Consider the following 16,252-nt stretch of genomic DNA (forward strand, 5'->3'; position numbering starts at 1 on the left):
TAAAGTCAAAGTGGCTTAGAGAAAAGTTCAGTGCAGTGCGGTGTTAGGGAAGGACATCAGTAGGTGAGCAAACCCAAGGAGGAGAGCTGGTACTGTCTGCAAGAGCAAGGAGGGCAGTGAGAAGCTGCTCCTCTCTTGGGGGTGCACGGAGGAACGTGGTGGGGGCAGCAGGCTGTTACCAGATGGGATCCATGAGTCAGGATGGGCCCCGCACAGCTGTCCCACTGCTGGGTGGGCGCTGCAGTGGTTCTGTGAGCCTGGCAGCTCAGAGCAACCTGCACTGACAAATTCCTGACTGCTGTTCTGCCCTGGCTGGACAACAAAGCCTTTCCTGTGTGCACCGGGGCATCTGTGAGTGCAGAAGTGACTGCACGGAACAGAGCTATGCCGAGCACTGCCTACTTGCACCTTTGGGGTGACTGAGTTCTTGGTGCTCAGGAAGCCTGAACTTCTCAGCTGTGGTTGGCTTCCACTTCCAGTTGGGCCTAAGCCTAGAGTGGGATTTCAAGCCCACTTTGTCTTGTCTTGGGGAATTGTGCAGACTGGTAAAGCATATAAAACCATGGCTGTGTCTGAGCACTGGGCAGGTTGCAAGAGACCAAGTCTTTCAGGCAGAGCTCTACGTGCGGTTGTGTCCAAGCAGAGCCCACCAGCAGCACTACGTCTGTGGGACAGCCAGGCTTTGTCAGCCTGTTGCTATGATGGTGACAAAGCCATAGGAATGGTTACAAAGATTTATTTCTGATTATATAAAAAAAAAAAATCAACAAGAACAACAAAAAAAACACAAACCTTTCTGCACATTTCCATGTCCCTGTTTTTACTCATTCAGACATGAAGGCACATCCTCCCAGCTGTCTGGCTTGGGGTGATGCAGGATTCAAATCCTAAAGCAGCAGAAAGCCTTGCTCACACAGCAAGTCCATCACCTGTGCACTGACACAGCCATGCACCTGAGAGCCAGAGGAGGCACTGGCTGTGGCAGAGGTGAGACTGGCCTAGGAACCACAGGAATGAGAAAGGCACTGCATATGGTTGCTGAAGAAGAGGCCTGGGAAGCTGCTTGCTCTGGTTGTTGCTTAGTCCCTACCCAAAGCCCCTTTGGGTAGTGGAAGGGGCCCTTTCAAGGCAGGTGGAAGTCCAGGTCAAGATCTGGCATTCGGGAAGGTCACTGGAGCTTGTGCATCAGCCAGAAAGACAGTGTAGGTTCTGGGTGATGCCTGGAGCTCCCCTGAATGGCTGGGCTGATTCTCCAGGGACAGGATAGTGGGGTCAGCTATATGGACTAGAGTGATATTCCTCACCTTCACCATGCACATGAGAATAAAGTCCTGCAGTTGTCTGGACTCACTGGCCCAGTCCAGCCCAGGTCTGGTGGTAGAAAGATGCCCCAGATACAAGTGTCCTAACCTCGAGACTGCTCTAGCATCCGTCCCTGAGTAGTAGTGGGAAACCCTTAAGACATTCTCTTCCTGCTGCACTGCAGGGTCAGCAGTCCTCTTTTGTCCATCCCTACCTTTTCTGCTGCTTGAAAGCAAGGGGAAGGCAAAAAGGGGCAGCTTTCCCTCCAGGGCAGACGGCATTGGGTGTCAGAGGACAGTATCTCCAAGCACTTGCTGCAACCCAAGTAGTCAGACTTCAGCAGAAAGGATGGTGCTGGCTCCTGCAGACAAGGCCTGTCCTGTCCCTGCAGTTAGATTGCGCTGGACTTGCTGCGGCGGAGCAGGTAGACAGCAGTCACCAGAGCTGTCAGGGTGGTGACCACAAAAAGCAGGATGAGGATGACCCAGTAGTTGTACAGCATGCTTTTGTGGGAAGCAGGTTCCTCTGCTGGGATCATGTTGGTGAGGTTCAGCATGTAGCCAAGGGCCCAGCCGATGGAGGTTTCTCCTGCCTGTGGAAACAGCTTGGCATGACCACCCTACAGTCAACTCAGATCATTTTTTTTCTCGATATCCCAAAATATAAACCCCAAAACTGAGTCCCATCCTGCCCCTTTTCCCCAAGATCTTTCTTCACGCATTGCTTGGCTCTTTCTTGGTTTGGGATGATCGCTTTTGTAGTGCTTTCTGGCCTAGTGTCAAATGAATGCTATGGGATGGATATGCGCTCTGGTGTTACCCACCTTCTTCTGGAAGGCAATATTTGGGAAGGAATGGTTGTTGAAGTTGTACCCTCTGGTGGTGAGCAAATAAACGAACATGCTGGTAGCACAGTAATCTGACAGCCTCTTCTCCAGTTTAGGAGCCTTCTGGAGCAGCTGGATGGGATGCATGAAGAGAGAGAAAGGGGGTCAGGCCAGTATGTTCCAGGGTTTGTTTCTGCAGCCCGAAGCTCTAAGTAGCATCTGGCTGGCCAAGGCACTTCTCATACCCACCTGAACCTCTCCTGGTCCCATGTGGGAGCCATCACCAACCCTTTCCCTACTTCATGCTATGGGAAGGTGCCAGGACACCCAGCCCCCTCCAAGAGGTGCTCTCAGAGCCCAGGAGATGCCCCACATGAAGCACCCCTCTCCTTCCCACTGTGCCAGGGGAGCCCACCTCACTCCAGCTGGTGGCACAGATGGTCTCAGCAGCATCCTTCAGGTCTTTGGGCAAGTGCACAGGTCTCTCCATCACTGTCTGGATGAAGTCCACCGTGTAGAAGAAGGCAGAGAAGGCCTGAGGAATGGAAACACCTGTAGGACAGGCTGGGAGCAAACCCTTTCACCACAGAGAGCTGGTGTAACCTGTGGTGGGTGCAAGCAACCGCCCATGCAGAGATGGGGTTTGGCTTTGCTGACACATGACACTTGGGAGCCAGGGGACTGCTGCAGATCCTACAGCCAGACCACCACCCTGCTCCATGCTGGGACTTACGATGAAGTTTCCTGAAACCTCAGGCTGGAAAATGCCATCAAAGGAGCAGCGGGAGAAGGAGCAGGTGGTGAAGTTGAAGAGCTTGCTGATGTGCAGAGCACAGAGGCTCCCATTCCCAGTGCCAGCCATGGTGATGATGGTGTTGAGGGGAAGGCTGGGCCTCTCCTTTTCTGTGCAGGGGCTATCGTAGATGCTGCTCAATGACAGGCTCTTGCGGTAGCCTGTGGGCCAGCAGGGATTGGGGACAGTTGCTTGGTAGCTCTCAGCCTGCCGGAGGAGCAACACATGGGCCCCTGTGAGCTTTGCCATCACCCTGGCTCCCCTGTGCCACAGCAGCCCTGGCATCGCTTGTCTGGCTCTGGTTCCCACCAGGGAGATGCCGGCAAGCCTGGGATGCAAAGGACTACAGGATGCAGCAGTTGCCCCCGTCGTCTCGAGATGACTTAGGACATTTGGCACAGGCTGAATGCAGCACCTTATGGAGAAGGTGGGAGGAAGCCCTGGGACCATGGGAGAGGCTTAGGGGGCAAAAGCCAAGAGTTGGCTGGAAAATGTGTGCCCCCAGGGCTGTCCTGGAAAGCAGGGCTGGGAGAAGCCCACAGAGAAAGCATGAGTCCCAGCAACCCCAGGTTCTCTGCAAATCATCCCCTTCTCGCCCTGGCCCCCAAAGCTGAACCCAGGAGGTAATCACAGGTCCAAAGCAGTGCTTTGAAGGATCTGGGGTGCAGCACCTCCCACCCTGTATAAATGCTGGGGTGATGATAGCCAGCATCCCTGGGTGAGCACATGCCAGTACCTGGAGGAGCTTTGAGAGCAGCCTCTTGAGGACCTGGTCCCTTCCATAGCAGAGGAAGCTGTGGGTGTACACTTTGTATGGCTGGCCATACAGCTTCAGCATCACCTCATTTCTGGGGTCTTCAATGGTGTCCCTGGTTTCAAAGGTGATCTGTGTGGAAGCACCCCCGAAGTCCATGGCCCCCAGGGTCTTCTTCTTGGGCTGGATCCATTCCCCGAGCCACCCGCGCTGGGCAAAGAGACAGTAGCAGGTGCAGGAAGCAGTTAGCTGCAGGGCAGTCTGGCCACTGCAGCCAGCCCTGCTGGGCACCAAGCTCCTCTGCCCACCTTGATGAAGTTCTCCAGGAGGTAGTTTGCTGTGACCCAGCCGAACACCCCCTCCTCTTCCCCTGACAGGATCTTTGCTCCACGGAAATCGAAGGGGTATGACTTCAGCATGGCTGTCACTGCGCTGAGGACGGCGTTCGAGGCCTGGAGGTTTGCAATGCTGCAGGCAAGATGGAAACATGCAGCAGTGCAAGGGGCAGAGTTAGAGCTGTGTATCTCTCCGGCTCTGCCAGTGTGTGGGAGCTGACTGCAGGCAGGTGGGGAACTCTTACCCATGTACCTGCTGGGACATCCCCCAAAACCCAGCTAATTTCCTTGTCTCTGCTAGGGAAGGAGCCAGGAGGCAGAGGTGGAGGTGTGCTCTCTCTTTCTGGTGGCCAGGCAAATGGGGCAGGACTGTGTGCTCATGTGGATTTGGGGGATAATATCCTCATTGTGTCCAGTTGGGCTGGCAGTAAGTGCAAGGGGGCTTTGCTCCTAGCTAGCCAAAAAGAAGGGGTGGGTTATCCTGGAGCTGCCCCTCCAGACCTCCACTGCCCCTTTTCATCCCACATGGGGAGTACAGAGGGACATGCTGCCTGTGTCCTGAAGAGCGTCTCCTGCAGCATGGCATTCCCCAGCAGCTCTGCAAGGCACACGGAGCCACTGCCTTGGGGAATCTGGAGGCAGGGGGCAGCTTTGCCTGGCAAAGGGGTGACCTCACAGCCCTCCTTCACATTTTCCACCCCCACCATGGGTGGTGGGATGGAGGGGTGGTGAGGCAAGGCCTCCCCAGTAACATTTGAGGCCAGGCAGCTGGCACAGCCAGAGCCAACACTCACTTGAGCAGGCGCATGCCAGCCGTAGCGCCCAGGTAGAGCGGAGTCACCGCATGCTTCTCCTTGGGCACATCTCTCAGAGCCTGGTTCAGGCAGTGCTCTAAGCTTTTTCCAGCAGCTGGAGGGTCGGAGCTGTAGCTGGAGATGCCAGGACCTGTGGAGAGGGAAACTGCATTGCCCTGCAGCCGTGTGGGTGGTGGGAGGATGTTCAGTGAGCAGCTTTGCCCCTCCCAGGATGTTCAGCAGAGCTGAGGGTTGCTGTAGCTGTTCACACAGCTGTCCAAGTAGCCAGAGCTTAGCCACATCTCCTCTGCCCATGCTGCATCCCTCACTTGGTGGCAGTTTGGAAAAGGTTGGATAAATGGATAGTGGAAAACCACCCCTTGCTCCTTGCTGGGCTAGGCAGTGAGCCTGAATTGTGTTCTGGAGGTTTGATGCATGGCAGGAAAATACAAACTGCCACCACCCTTACAGCGCATTTCCCTTGGGGGAATGGGGGGGAGGGGGGGGGGTTGGGAACGGAGTCAGACCCCTTTTAACACCTCACTGCCCCTGGTGAAAGCACAGGGAGGGCAGTCAGGCCATGTGGACAGCCATGGTCACTTGCCAGCGAGGGGATGTGCCACCCAGGGGGCTGGGACAGCCCTTACCCTCCACGTCACACATGCTGTGCTCGCTGACCACCCCAGTGTCATTCTCCTTGTCTGCAGGCCACTTGTAGATGAACATAGCGGTGTGGGAGGACCCGGCGTCCAGCACGATGCCATACTGCAGGTGGAGAGGCAGGAATCAGGCCCAGAGGGTGGGAGCCCCTCTGGCTGCCCCGGCCGCCTCCAGGGAAGTTACTGCAGCTGAGTCCCACCATCCTCAGCCAGCTCCTCTGGGCAGTGGAGGAGCATCCTCTCTTGGGGTGAGCACTGTGTGAGTGAGGTCTTGCCTGTCCATACCAGGGTCTTGCCTGGCCTCGGATGTTACTGGGAGCGGAGCGCTCTGCCCAGCCAGAGGGACACCGCTGCCCTGGGATGCTGCTCAGCACACCAAGGGGACTTGCTCTTTGGGCATAGGGACCCCCTCGCCTCGTTGAGCACGGGCCGGGAGGTGCTGCCTCCTGCTCCCACCCCCACGGCACTGCTCCTCGTGGCAGGCAGCTGTGTTGAGCTGTGGCCCCTCAGGCCAGCAGGGAGGACACCTGAGGGCGGCCGCCTGGGGACGCAGCGCTCCAAAGAAGGGCAGCCAGCCACCTCATCCCTCCCTGCCCTTGTAAGGCTTGCCCATTCTGCGGCTATAAATAACCCCTGCTCCCTCCTGCCAAACACAGTTACCCAGCTCCTGGGGAGAAGCTGCCCTGTGCCACGCCACTGGCAGCCCCCAGGCCCCAGACCCCTTTGCCTCACTCAGCTGTCCATGGCCACGGGGCTGCCTGCCTGGGCCTCTTCACACTGTGGCCAGAGCTGCTTTTCTGCTGGAGAGGAGGCTGCTAGCTTGGGGCTGAACACAAGATGGTTCAGTGCTGCCCCAGCTGACCACCTCTCCGGACTGAAACGACCTCAGACTTAAGCCTGGCCTAAACAATGGCTTTACCTGCACCCCATAAATCCCTGCCAAGCACCCACATGGACTCTTGGGCAGGGGCAGGCTGCTCTTCTCCCAGCCCAATGCCCTCGAGCCGCCCTGGCCCTGCCTGGTTGGGTCCCACGGGGACAGACAACCAGCTGGGCCTGTGGGGCCATCATCTGGCTCTGAGCCACTGCCCCATCGCTGCCTGTCCTTGTCCTCAACCAGCTGCAGAGTGGGCTCCAGGTCAGGTGGCTGCAGGGTTCAGTTTTGGGTAGCTTACTTTTAGCTTGTCAGAAGAAGCAGGAATGAAGTGTTGGGGCATGGGAAAGGTCACCTGAGGTTCCCCCCTCAGAAGCAACCCCCATTTCCATGTGAACAGATGGCCCCACAACAGACAGTGCCTCCCTGCTCCCCTGGGAACCATTTTCAACATGTGACCCCCCTGGTGCCACAGTCTTGCCCGTCTCCCATTAACAGGCAGGGCTTTGCTTCGTGCCCTTGGACAAAAAAGCCAAGAGAGTCCCCCTCTGCGGCCAGGAAGAAGGGGGAATTGGGGCCAGTGTGCTGAGGCAACCCCTGAGTGATATTATGATTAGCTGGATGACAGATCTTCGCCAAAGGGGAAAGCACCAACAGTTCACCCTCAGCCCCCAGGGCTGAGCAGAGCTGGGGGCTTGTGCTGCCCCTGCATCACCAACTCTGGGGTGATACAGGGGGAGGCTGCAGCCTGCCAAGGGGATGGGCTGGAAACAGGGGTAGCTGAGGAGCAGCAGGGGCTAAGAAGTGCTGAAGCAGGAGGCTGAGAGGATAAGTGCTGAGCACTCAGCGCTGGGGATGCCTGGTGCCACAAACAAGGGATGTGAACAGCCCAGTGGGAGCAGCTCTGGGGACACGACACTGACCACAAAGCAGGGACAGACATGGCCACACCAGCTCGGACACATGGCCGTACTCAGGGTGGGCAGAGGAAGCTCCACATGCCTGTGGCATGTGGGGAAATGTCCCGTGACAAAGCACTGGTGTGGGGTTGGCTGCTTCCAGCTCCTGGAGAGCTGTGGTGGTGGGTGCACGTGTGGGGGGTGCAGACGTGCACGTAGATGTACGTGTGTGGGCATGCTGGTGTATGGCTGTACATATGTGGGGGTACGTGTGCATGCAAGAGGGTGGATGCACACAAGCGTGCAGGCGTGAGTCTGTGTGCACATGGGTGCCGGTTTGTATGCACGTGTGTGCATTTAGGGGTGTGTGTTCGCATGTACGTGTGCACATGTACATGTACAGGCACGTGTGGGTGTGTGTGCCTGGGACAGCTGTGCTGCCTGCTCAGACCCACAGTAAGCCAAGCACACTCAGTAGGGTCTTGCAGCCCTGACCCCATGCTCCCCCCGGGGCATGCGCCGAGCTCTGTGGGGTGAGTGGGGCTGCCCCCCAACCCCAGAGCTGACTCCCGCCCACACACCTCCACTAAGCTTCCTGTTGTGTATGCAGGTTTCCTCTGTAGCTGCCAAGGCAGCAGCTGGGGAGTGGCATTGCCTGAGGGCATGCGTTTCCTTCTAGAATCCACAACTCCCATTTCAGTGTATCACCAGTCCGGCTACGGCCTGGAGCAGCTTCCCTGGGGGATGTGTCAGATTTGGGCCACACTGCCGGGCATCTTGCAGAACCAGAACCAGTTGCCCCAAGCAGGCATGTCCCTCTGCCATGTGCTCTAAGCGCCTCTTAGTGTCCTCTTGGACCCCAGCGTTCTTGTGGGGCAGAACCCATTGCTGTGAGGTGTGGGGTGAAGACGGGCAGCAGCCCAAGGAGTTGTGGGTGAGGGACCCGTGGGGACATGGGTGCCACAGGCAGCAGCATTGGGATCCAGGTGAGGTAACAACGAGTGGCAACACAAAGTGCTGGAGAGAGGTTGGCCCCAGGAGCTGGGCCCAGGACTGCTGAAGGGAGCTCCCGGCACAGACAGTTGCTCCGTCATGTCCTGCACCCTGGCTGCCCCTGCACAAGAGGAACCACGGCCTCTGCATGGCATGTGGCGGGAGCCAGGCTGCCTCGGGAAGTGCTGTGTGCCAGCCCTTCCTGACCCCGTTCCTGGCCTCCACAGGACTCTGCATCCCAGCCTGTCCTTGCGGAGGGGCTGTCCTCCCTGGCAGTGGTGGCTTGGCCAGCACTGCCTGCCTGGACCAGCAGCTGAGTGGCAGTGAGCAGGAGTGGAAGGCCATGTGTGCACACGTGTGTATGAAGGGGCAGAGGCCAGACCCAGGTGGCTGAAAGGGTCCCAGAGATGAAGCAGATGCCACGTCCCCTCCTGCAGAGCCGGGGTACGCACGTTCCTCCAGCATCTGAATGGCAGCTAGGGACAAGGTCTGCCGCCCACAGCAGGGCTGTGTTGGTGCCAGCACCAGCCCCTGTCCCTGTCACAGCCCCTACCCGGGCCACATGCACCTTGCAGGGCCTGGGGGTAGCCGGGGGTGCAGGGAGCTCAGAAACCCAGCCCAGTGCTCTCCCGAAATGAGCACCAGGGTGAGCTCTTGGCTCCTTTGCCCCTTTGGCCCCTTTGTGGGGTACGTGGCTGTCACCAGTGCAGCCAGCACGAGCTGCTGTGCAGGCACAGAGAGGCTCATGGCAGCACTGGGAGCCTCAGGCGGGTCACGTACAGGGCTCTGCACACGGCAAGCCTCTGGAGAAAGAAGCACCACCAAAAGCCCATCTCATTAGTGATTTGCAGTGTAAGTGCTGCCTCAGCTCTTTAGCCAAGGTGTCCTGCGCCTGCCAACAAGCTGGCTGAACACAAGGACTGGAGGGAACAATGATGTCCTGGCATTCTCCTGTGCTGGTGCCTGGCTTCCATCACCCTTCTCACTGGCCCTGTCCTGCTTGGCTGTCAGAGTCACAGGGCTTGGCAGGCTTCACACGCATGTCTACAGCCCTGTCCCCAGCCTGTGGGAGTCCCACGACACCAGCATCTCCTGGCAGCATAGGAAGAGACAATTTTTCTATCTATAGGACCCACCAGCCTGACTCCAGTGATGCTGCAGGACTGGGGACAGTCCCAGCACAGCCCCACATGGGGACAGTGGCCCTGTGTGGCCCGTGGGCTCTGCCCTCCTTAGCCACAGCCAGGGCAGCTCAGTCCCCACGGAGAGGACACAGTGTCGATGTCCTCAAAGGCCACAGGGCAAAACCGCGGGTAGGGCTTGGGGTTCCTATCAAACGTGTGGCTTCGCCCAATGGACAAGCACAGCACAGCTCCAAAGGCTGCCCAGAAATGTCCCACACCCCTGGGGGAGGCAGGGAGGGGTGCTGAGAACAGCCCAGTTCACTGCAGCTGGTATCGGGCCCCAAGGCCATGCTTCATGGCCCAAGTTCCCCATCCCTCCCCACCCACGGGCTCTCTGGGCTGTCCCACAGTACAGCGTGGGCTCAGCTTGGCCCCACAATGGAGCCCACCTCCCTTGAGGGTGCTGCTGGTTATGGCAGGTCTCCTGCCACAGGAACCCGAGCTCTCCCCAGGATGGCTCACAGGGAACAAACCTGACAGGCTTTATAAAAGCCAGTGAAGAGATTTGCCAAAAGAAGGGAAAAAAAAAAAGAGGAAGGTTTGCAAAAGGAAAGAAAACAGCTCAGAGCTGTAAGGCTGTGGTGCCATAAGCTCAGTTGTGTACCCAGAAGGGAAGGAGAAGACCGAGGTCCCTCTGGCAGCAGAATAAATAATCTGGGGTATTTTTAGGGCTATATTCCAAGCAAAGGAGCTAGAAGGAGAGGAGGTAGAGCTGTGGGTCAGCCTTAGCTCCTAAGTGAACTGAGCTGTCACCCAGAAGCTGTTGCTAATGTGAACCAAGCCAGCAAGGACAGTGATGTCCTGCCCAGGGTGGGAGGGGAGGATGGGCCCACAGTCCCCCCCAGCCACAAAGGAGCAGGACTGATCACAATCATGGCTTAACTCTGGCTGCCACCCTAAACTGAGCAGGACAAACCAGCAAACAGGGCCTGATCCTTGTGCTGATCCCGAGGCTAGCAGGATTCCACAGGATCCACCCACTCATGCATCTTCACCCCACGCAAGCCCTGGCACAAGCAGAGGTGCAGCCAGCTCCTGAACACAGCCCAAGGCAGGGGAGCTACTGGGTAGTTGCAGGGCTGGAGTATCTCTGGTTTGCTGCCTCTGCCCCTCCTTCTGCCTCTTAAGGGCTGGGGACATTGCTCCAGGCTCCCCATTGCCACAGGGTTGGCTGGCCGCACAGGGGCTCTAGTGGAGGCCAGCCAGGCACATGCCACAGCCCCGCATGGCACCTGCAGCTGGAGCTGGCCCCTTGACTCCCTGACCAGGGAGGGCAGAAGGAGAGCAGGGGCATGTAATGTACCCCAAAGCAGCATTAAGCTGGAGGGCTGTCTCCTCTGGGGAGAAGGGACAGAGATTGGGGCTGCCCCCCCATGCTGAAATGGCTGTTGGTGATGGGTGAGCAGCAGCACAAGGGTTGGGACAAATCTTGCAGCTCACCAGCATCCAGGCCAGAGCCCTGGGCTGGCCGGGGCTGCCAAGTGAGTCCAAAACAAGCACTTCACCCTGTGTTGGTGCGTTTTGGGCAGAGTTAGAATAAGACAAATCTTTGCATCCCCAAAACAGCCCTGAGCTTTGTGTAGAACTACCTCCCTCCATGCCTGCCCAGCAGCATCCCCCCAGGAAAAAGCACCATGGTGCCAACCCTGCTGCACTTGCTCCATCCAGGAACGGGGCAAAACCCCAGGTCTCTGGGCTGGGCCGCTTAGCCTCAGGCACATCTGTGCAACCCCAAACTGCAGTGCTGCATGAACACAGCTGGCTTAAAGCTCCAGATAGGAATCAACTGCAGGAGGATAAAAGGTTTCCCAGAATGACCAAAGCACTGCAAATACAGACAGGTCTCAGCAACAGTAGTTGTAATTCCCCCGTGTCCAAAGAGACATAATCAGCTTGGAAACCAACTATGAGCACAGCCCCTAACTGCCACAGCACGTGGAAATGAGTGGCAAAGAAAGGTGTTATAGGAAAAGAGTTAATTATTAGTGATTATACTAACAACCAGGGAGTATCATCCTGGCTAAGCCAGTTCATTTTCTCAACCTGATGTTCATTACATCTGACAAATCTGGAGAGAAGGCAACACATCTGGCAGTCAGAAAGTTTCCAAGCAAATTGGTCAGGATGAGGAAGAGGGGGTTGTGGATGAACCACTTTCCAGGACAAGAGCCTGCTCCCCATGGAATAGCCGTCTGTCACTGAAAGAAACAAGACCCTTTTAAAACAAAATACTTGCGCAGCAGGAGTCAATCAGAGGACTTTGGCAACAAGAAATTGTTCGGGAGCTTCCTTCGGTGCCTGAATGTCAAATTAAAAAAAAAAAAAACAAAAAACACAGAACAAGAAAACAACAAACACCAGCGCATTTCCATAGGCAAGCGCCTTTCTTGCCCTGCAGTGCCAGCTAAGGCAATGCAGCTGCAGCCCAGCAGCGCCCGGGGCGCCCATCCCCAGAAGCCCGGCCGGGGGCACCGCACCCCGGGCCCTGCTCTGCTGCGCTCCGAAGGCTCCTCCGAGGCGAACGAGGGCAGGCGGCAGGGCGCGGCCGCGCCGCGGTGCCCCCCGCAGCCCCCCGGGCACTCTGGCCGGGCTCGGGGACCGCCGGCTCCGAGGGTCTCTGCCGGCGCCGGGGATCCCCCGCACCCCGGAGCCTCTCCGCCACCCGGAGCCCCCAGAGCCGGGTGCCCTCCCTGGCGCTCGGGGCCCCCGAGGCCCCCGGCCCCCGTAGCCCAGACGCCACCGGTGCCCCGCGTCCCCGTCCCCTCCGCACCCGCACCCGCCGCCGCTCACCTTGAAGCCCGGCGGGCCGCGCGCGTCCCCGGAGCCGAGGCAGAGCAGGAGGATGCCCAGGAGGCAGCCGAGGGCGAGCAGCAGCAGGACGGCGGCCACCCGGCGGGCCATGGCGGGGCCGGGAGGGCGCTGCCGCTCCTCGGCGGCGGCGGGGGCAGGTGAGCGGCTCCGCGGTGGCTGCGGCGGCTCCTGCTCCTCCTCCCCTTCCCCGTCCCCGTCCCCTTCCCCCTCCTCCTCCTCCTTCTCCTCCTCCTCCTCGCCCGCCTTTCTCGGCTGAGTCACCGCCGCCCCGGCCCACCCGGGCGGGCCACGGGCCCCGTCGGGCAGCGGGGAGCCGGCACCGGTCCATGCCCCTGCCCCTGCCCCGGGCTCGGCCCCGTCCCCCCCAACCTTGGGCACGGCCCCTGAGCCAGGACTCGGCCCCCGGGCACCAACTCCTCAACTCCTGTCCCAGGCTCTCAGCCCGGTCCTGGCCCCCGTCTTGGGCATCGCCCCTGCTGCGGGGCTCAGCGCCGCCCTGCCCGCTCCCCCGGGTACTACCCCTTGTCTCAGGGCTCAGTTCCAGTTTCTTGCTGCCCCAGACGTTGTCCTTAAGCCATCCTGGGCACCCCTTGCACCACCCAGGCTGCGGGACTCAGCCCCTCCTGTCCCCAGCTCCGGCATCACCCCTGCCACAGCCACGCTCTGGGAAAGTGAGGGCCTGGCAGGGCTGGGGACCCTGAGCCCTGGGGCAGGGAGTGGGGGGCTCCCATCTGCCTCAGGCCAGAGGCCCTCCAGCACAGGGCACCCCAGCGGGTTTGGTAGGAGGCGAGCAACAGAAAAGCTCTGAGAAGAAGTCTCACCTACCAGCTGTTATAAATATATTACTGCTTTTAATCATTACAAAGAGTTTATGACAGCTATGAGGAGTACAGACATATATTGAGATAGTTTTTAATATGGTCACAAGTGAATAATGAAATGCATTTCCACATGGAGCACTGAGCCAAGGGAGGCTGGGCCCCTGGCTCTGAAAGGGACATTTTGAGCTTGCTTACACAGAGGGATAAAACAGTGAACAAAATAATAAACAAGGAGATATCACCAAGGAGAGCAGTCTGAAGGAGAACATGGCTTCCAGCCCAGTTGAGTTGCAAGCAGAAGGGTCACACTTTAGCTCCTCACAGGCAGCCTCACTTAATTTTTTTTCTTAAGCAAGCCACTTTTCACAGTTGCCCTGCACACAGCACATATTGCACCAGCACTTGGGTTTCTTAAGCGCTTCCTGACCATTGCTGTGGCATCAGGCTTTTAGAGAGGGCCTTGCCTTTGCCAAGGGCTGTGGTCTGCGTGCCCTTGGCCACCACTCCCCTGCACATCACGGAGGCTCTGCTGCTGCAAGGCAATCCACCGGGGATGAGACCATTGTCCTCCCTCTGAGACAGTGATCTTTCCTGGGCTTTTCTCTCTAGGAGCATGCAGCTGGGCACAAGCTGAGACCTCCACCTGCAGCTTGCTGTGGTCAAAACAGGGGGGCTCTCTCCTGCCCCAAAAGCAGGGCTGCAAGCCCCTTGTACAGTGAGAATGGAGGAGATCATCACCCCATGTATCAGCCCTGCTCTGCTCGGTGCAGCCAGAAGTGACCAGCAGCAGGGCTGGGGAAGTAAAAGGTTAAATAAGGGCACAGAGAGGCTGGTGCCCACTGACAGCAGCGCATGGCTTTCTCCTCTGTGTTTAACTGGTGAGTGTTTGCAGGTGTGTCCAACTCCTCGCTGTAAGTATTTAGCCTCTAGAAAACCTGTATCAATGAACACCAAGACATTCATGTACAGATTTATGTGGAAAAAAAAAATCCCTTTTTCTTTAAGTCTGCTGCTTATACCAGAGAAGACCAGAGTCTTGGGTCTGAGGTTTAGCAGAGTACCATTTTCTCTGCCTTCCTGCATCACTGATGACTTTATAGGCTCTTCTCAATTTTCCACGGGGAAATATCTGACTGTTCCTGACTCTTCTTGCCATCCCTCTCACCCACATAGTGTTTCTGAGGTGCACACCTGCAATTGTCACAGGTGCAACTACACCAGGGATTAACACGGAAGCAAAAATATCTTCTCTAGACACTCTTAATCCTTTTCCCAATAGCTGCCAAGACTCACATTTATCGTTTTGACTGAATAAGCAGTGAGAAGATGTCTTCTGAGGCTGTTTGAAGAGGAATCAAGCTCTCCTCTGATTAGCATTGAGCAAGGATGGCTCTGGAATAGCTCTGTGGTGGTAGGGATGGTCCCTTGCTCTTCGTCCTTATTTTGCTTTCAGAGACATGGGGACATATCTGCCTTTCTGTCAGCTCAGTGCTGTGGGATCCTCCTACAAATCTCTGCACGTGGCTGGATTAATACCTTGGCCATGTGCAATGTCAGCCATCCTGTTCCCAGGTTGCCCATATGCGGTGTGGAGCAGGGGCTTTCTCACTGCAGGAAGGTTGCTCCCCCTGGCCTTCTCTGCACAAAGTCACGTTTGCTACCCTTTGTTTACCATGCCCCAATGGGCAGGGAGCTCCTTGGGCATTTGCTGCTGATTCTTGATGCCTTGTTTCTCTGTCCCTTGGGCTGGCCCTGCTTTCCCACCCAGGGAACTCCAGGGTGAAGAACTGCTGAGGCATTTCAGCATGGCTGTGCATGAATCGCCTTTCCACTGCACCACTGCTCACACAGCAGCTCCATGGCCCTTGGTGGTGCCTTCAGGCATGCCCCCAGCACAGCCCAAACCCAAAACACAGACTAATATCCCAGGACACTGAACTTCCAGCACATACAGGGAGGCACTGGTCACTGGGATATGCTTGTGGGCTAGATGCACTCCCAGCCATGCAAAAGGAATCACAGACATGTGAGCCCAGCAGTAGCCAGAGAAACATCTCAGCGATGCTGCACCTACATGTGGTGCAAAACGGTGCTGCTGCATGCAAGGTCAGCCGTGGTGCCCCAGCAGCCAGGCGAGGTGCAGCCACTGGCTGCTTTGGCCCCAGAGGGAGGTCTCCTGTGAGTGGCCATGTCTCATCCTGCCCCCTTCACCAGGGCTATCACTGGGAAGGGCAGTGGGGCTGTGCCTCTGCCTGCAACCCAGCCATACCCACAGGGAGGACCCAGCACCTGCACTGAAGTGGGTATCCCATATGGGCTGTCTGTGCCAAGGAGTATAAAATTAGCTCCAGGTATGAATGAATTTAGCAGGAAAAAGAAAGGAAGGGACAGGGAGGGTTTTCTCATCAACGGAGGATGGAGCGGAGGATTTCCTGATGCCATGAGAAGAAGAGAGCTCAGCTTCATTTGACTGAGAAAATCAAGGACACATGGGTTTGGATGCCAGCAATGCAAGTGCTCCAATGGCACAGATGTCACCTCTGCAGGGCTCCAGATTATGAGGTAAAGGACCTGCCTGAGCAAGCAGGTTCACTGTGTAAGTGACCATGCAGGGAGCCAGCCTGCTGCAGCCTGATCACCCTGCCTCTCTGCTGCTCTGCCACCCTGCTGCCCTGCCACCTCTGGGCACCCTACAACACTCCTACATGTCCTTGCGCTGTGCAGCAAGGCAAGGGCAGAGGTCTTGGGGCCCCATGTCCCAGCAGACATCAAGGCTGTCCAGCACCTCTGGAGCCCCCCTGTCATCACACCACTGGTGCCTTGCCTGCAGGAGCTCAGTACTTGGGCATGCAAGTACTTCCCAGCAGCTGTGCCCAGGCAGGCAAGTACTCCACTCAGCACCCAGCTGCAGCCTGGAGGCACTGCCAACCCTAGACAGGGGCATAGAAAGGGGATCCATGGAGGAAGATGCTGTCCCTGCTCTCTGCACATCACATCATCATTATAACTGTTCCCAAAGGAGCTGACCATGGCCCCCAGCCCACTGGGCTCAGAAGACATGCAGCAGCTGAGAAGCCTGTTGGATGGCCAGATAAAAGGGGGACACTCCCCCCAGCACCATCCTGCCTTGAGAGCCCCCAGTGACAGAGGCACAAGATGAAATTTCAAGGGCCAATTCTCCTGCTTTCATAGCACTGGGGACAGAGA

General features: G+C 57.5%; 1 protein-coding gene across 1 annotated transcript; it reads right to left on the reverse strand.

Annotated features, from left to right (window-relative positions):
- Positions 1-720: 720 nt before the first annotated feature.
- ENTPD2 (ectonucleoside triphosphate diphosphohydrolase 2) lies at positions 721-12,424 on the reverse strand. The gene is made up of 9 exons (XM_048054692.2): positions 12,204-12,424; positions 5,452-5,569; positions 4,805-4,955; positions 3,984-4,143; positions 3,658-3,885; positions 2,862-3,128; positions 2,544-2,663; positions 2,126-2,260; positions 721-1,894 (listed from the first exon to the last, which is right to left on the reverse strand). The coding sequence occupies exons 1-9, from the start codon at positions 12,312-12,314 to the stop codon at positions 1,694-1,696; spliced, it is 1,491 nt and encodes a 496-aa protein (XP_047910649.1). The 5' UTR covers positions 12,315-12,424; the 3' UTR covers positions 721-1,693.
- Between the last annotated feature and the right edge of the window lie 3,828 nt (positions 12,425-16,252).

The sequence above is a fragment of the Anser cygnoides genome, chromosome 20, assembly GCF_040182565.1.
Source record: "Anser cygnoides isolate HZ-2024a breed goose chromosome 20, Taihu_goose_T2T_genome, whole genome shotgun sequence".
Lineage (NCBI taxonomy): Eukaryota > Metazoa > Chordata > Aves > Anseriformes > Anatidae > Anser > Anser cygnoides.

Bases quoted from the DNA above. Each gene is read 5' to 3' on its own strand.
- ENTPD2 (XM_048054692.2), bottom strand. From the start codon at position 12,314: ATGGCCCGCCGGGTGGCCGCCGTCCTGCTGCTGCTCGCCCTCGGCTGC. The intron at 4,956-5,451 runs GTAAGGGCTGTC...CCCTCTCCACAG, and splicing joins CAGCATGTGTGACGTGGAGG to GTCCTGGCATCTCCAGCTAC. The intron at 1,895-2,125 runs GTGGGTAACACC...CTGTTTCCACAG, and splicing joins ATATTGCCTTCCAGAAGAAG to GCAGGAGAAACCTCCATCGG.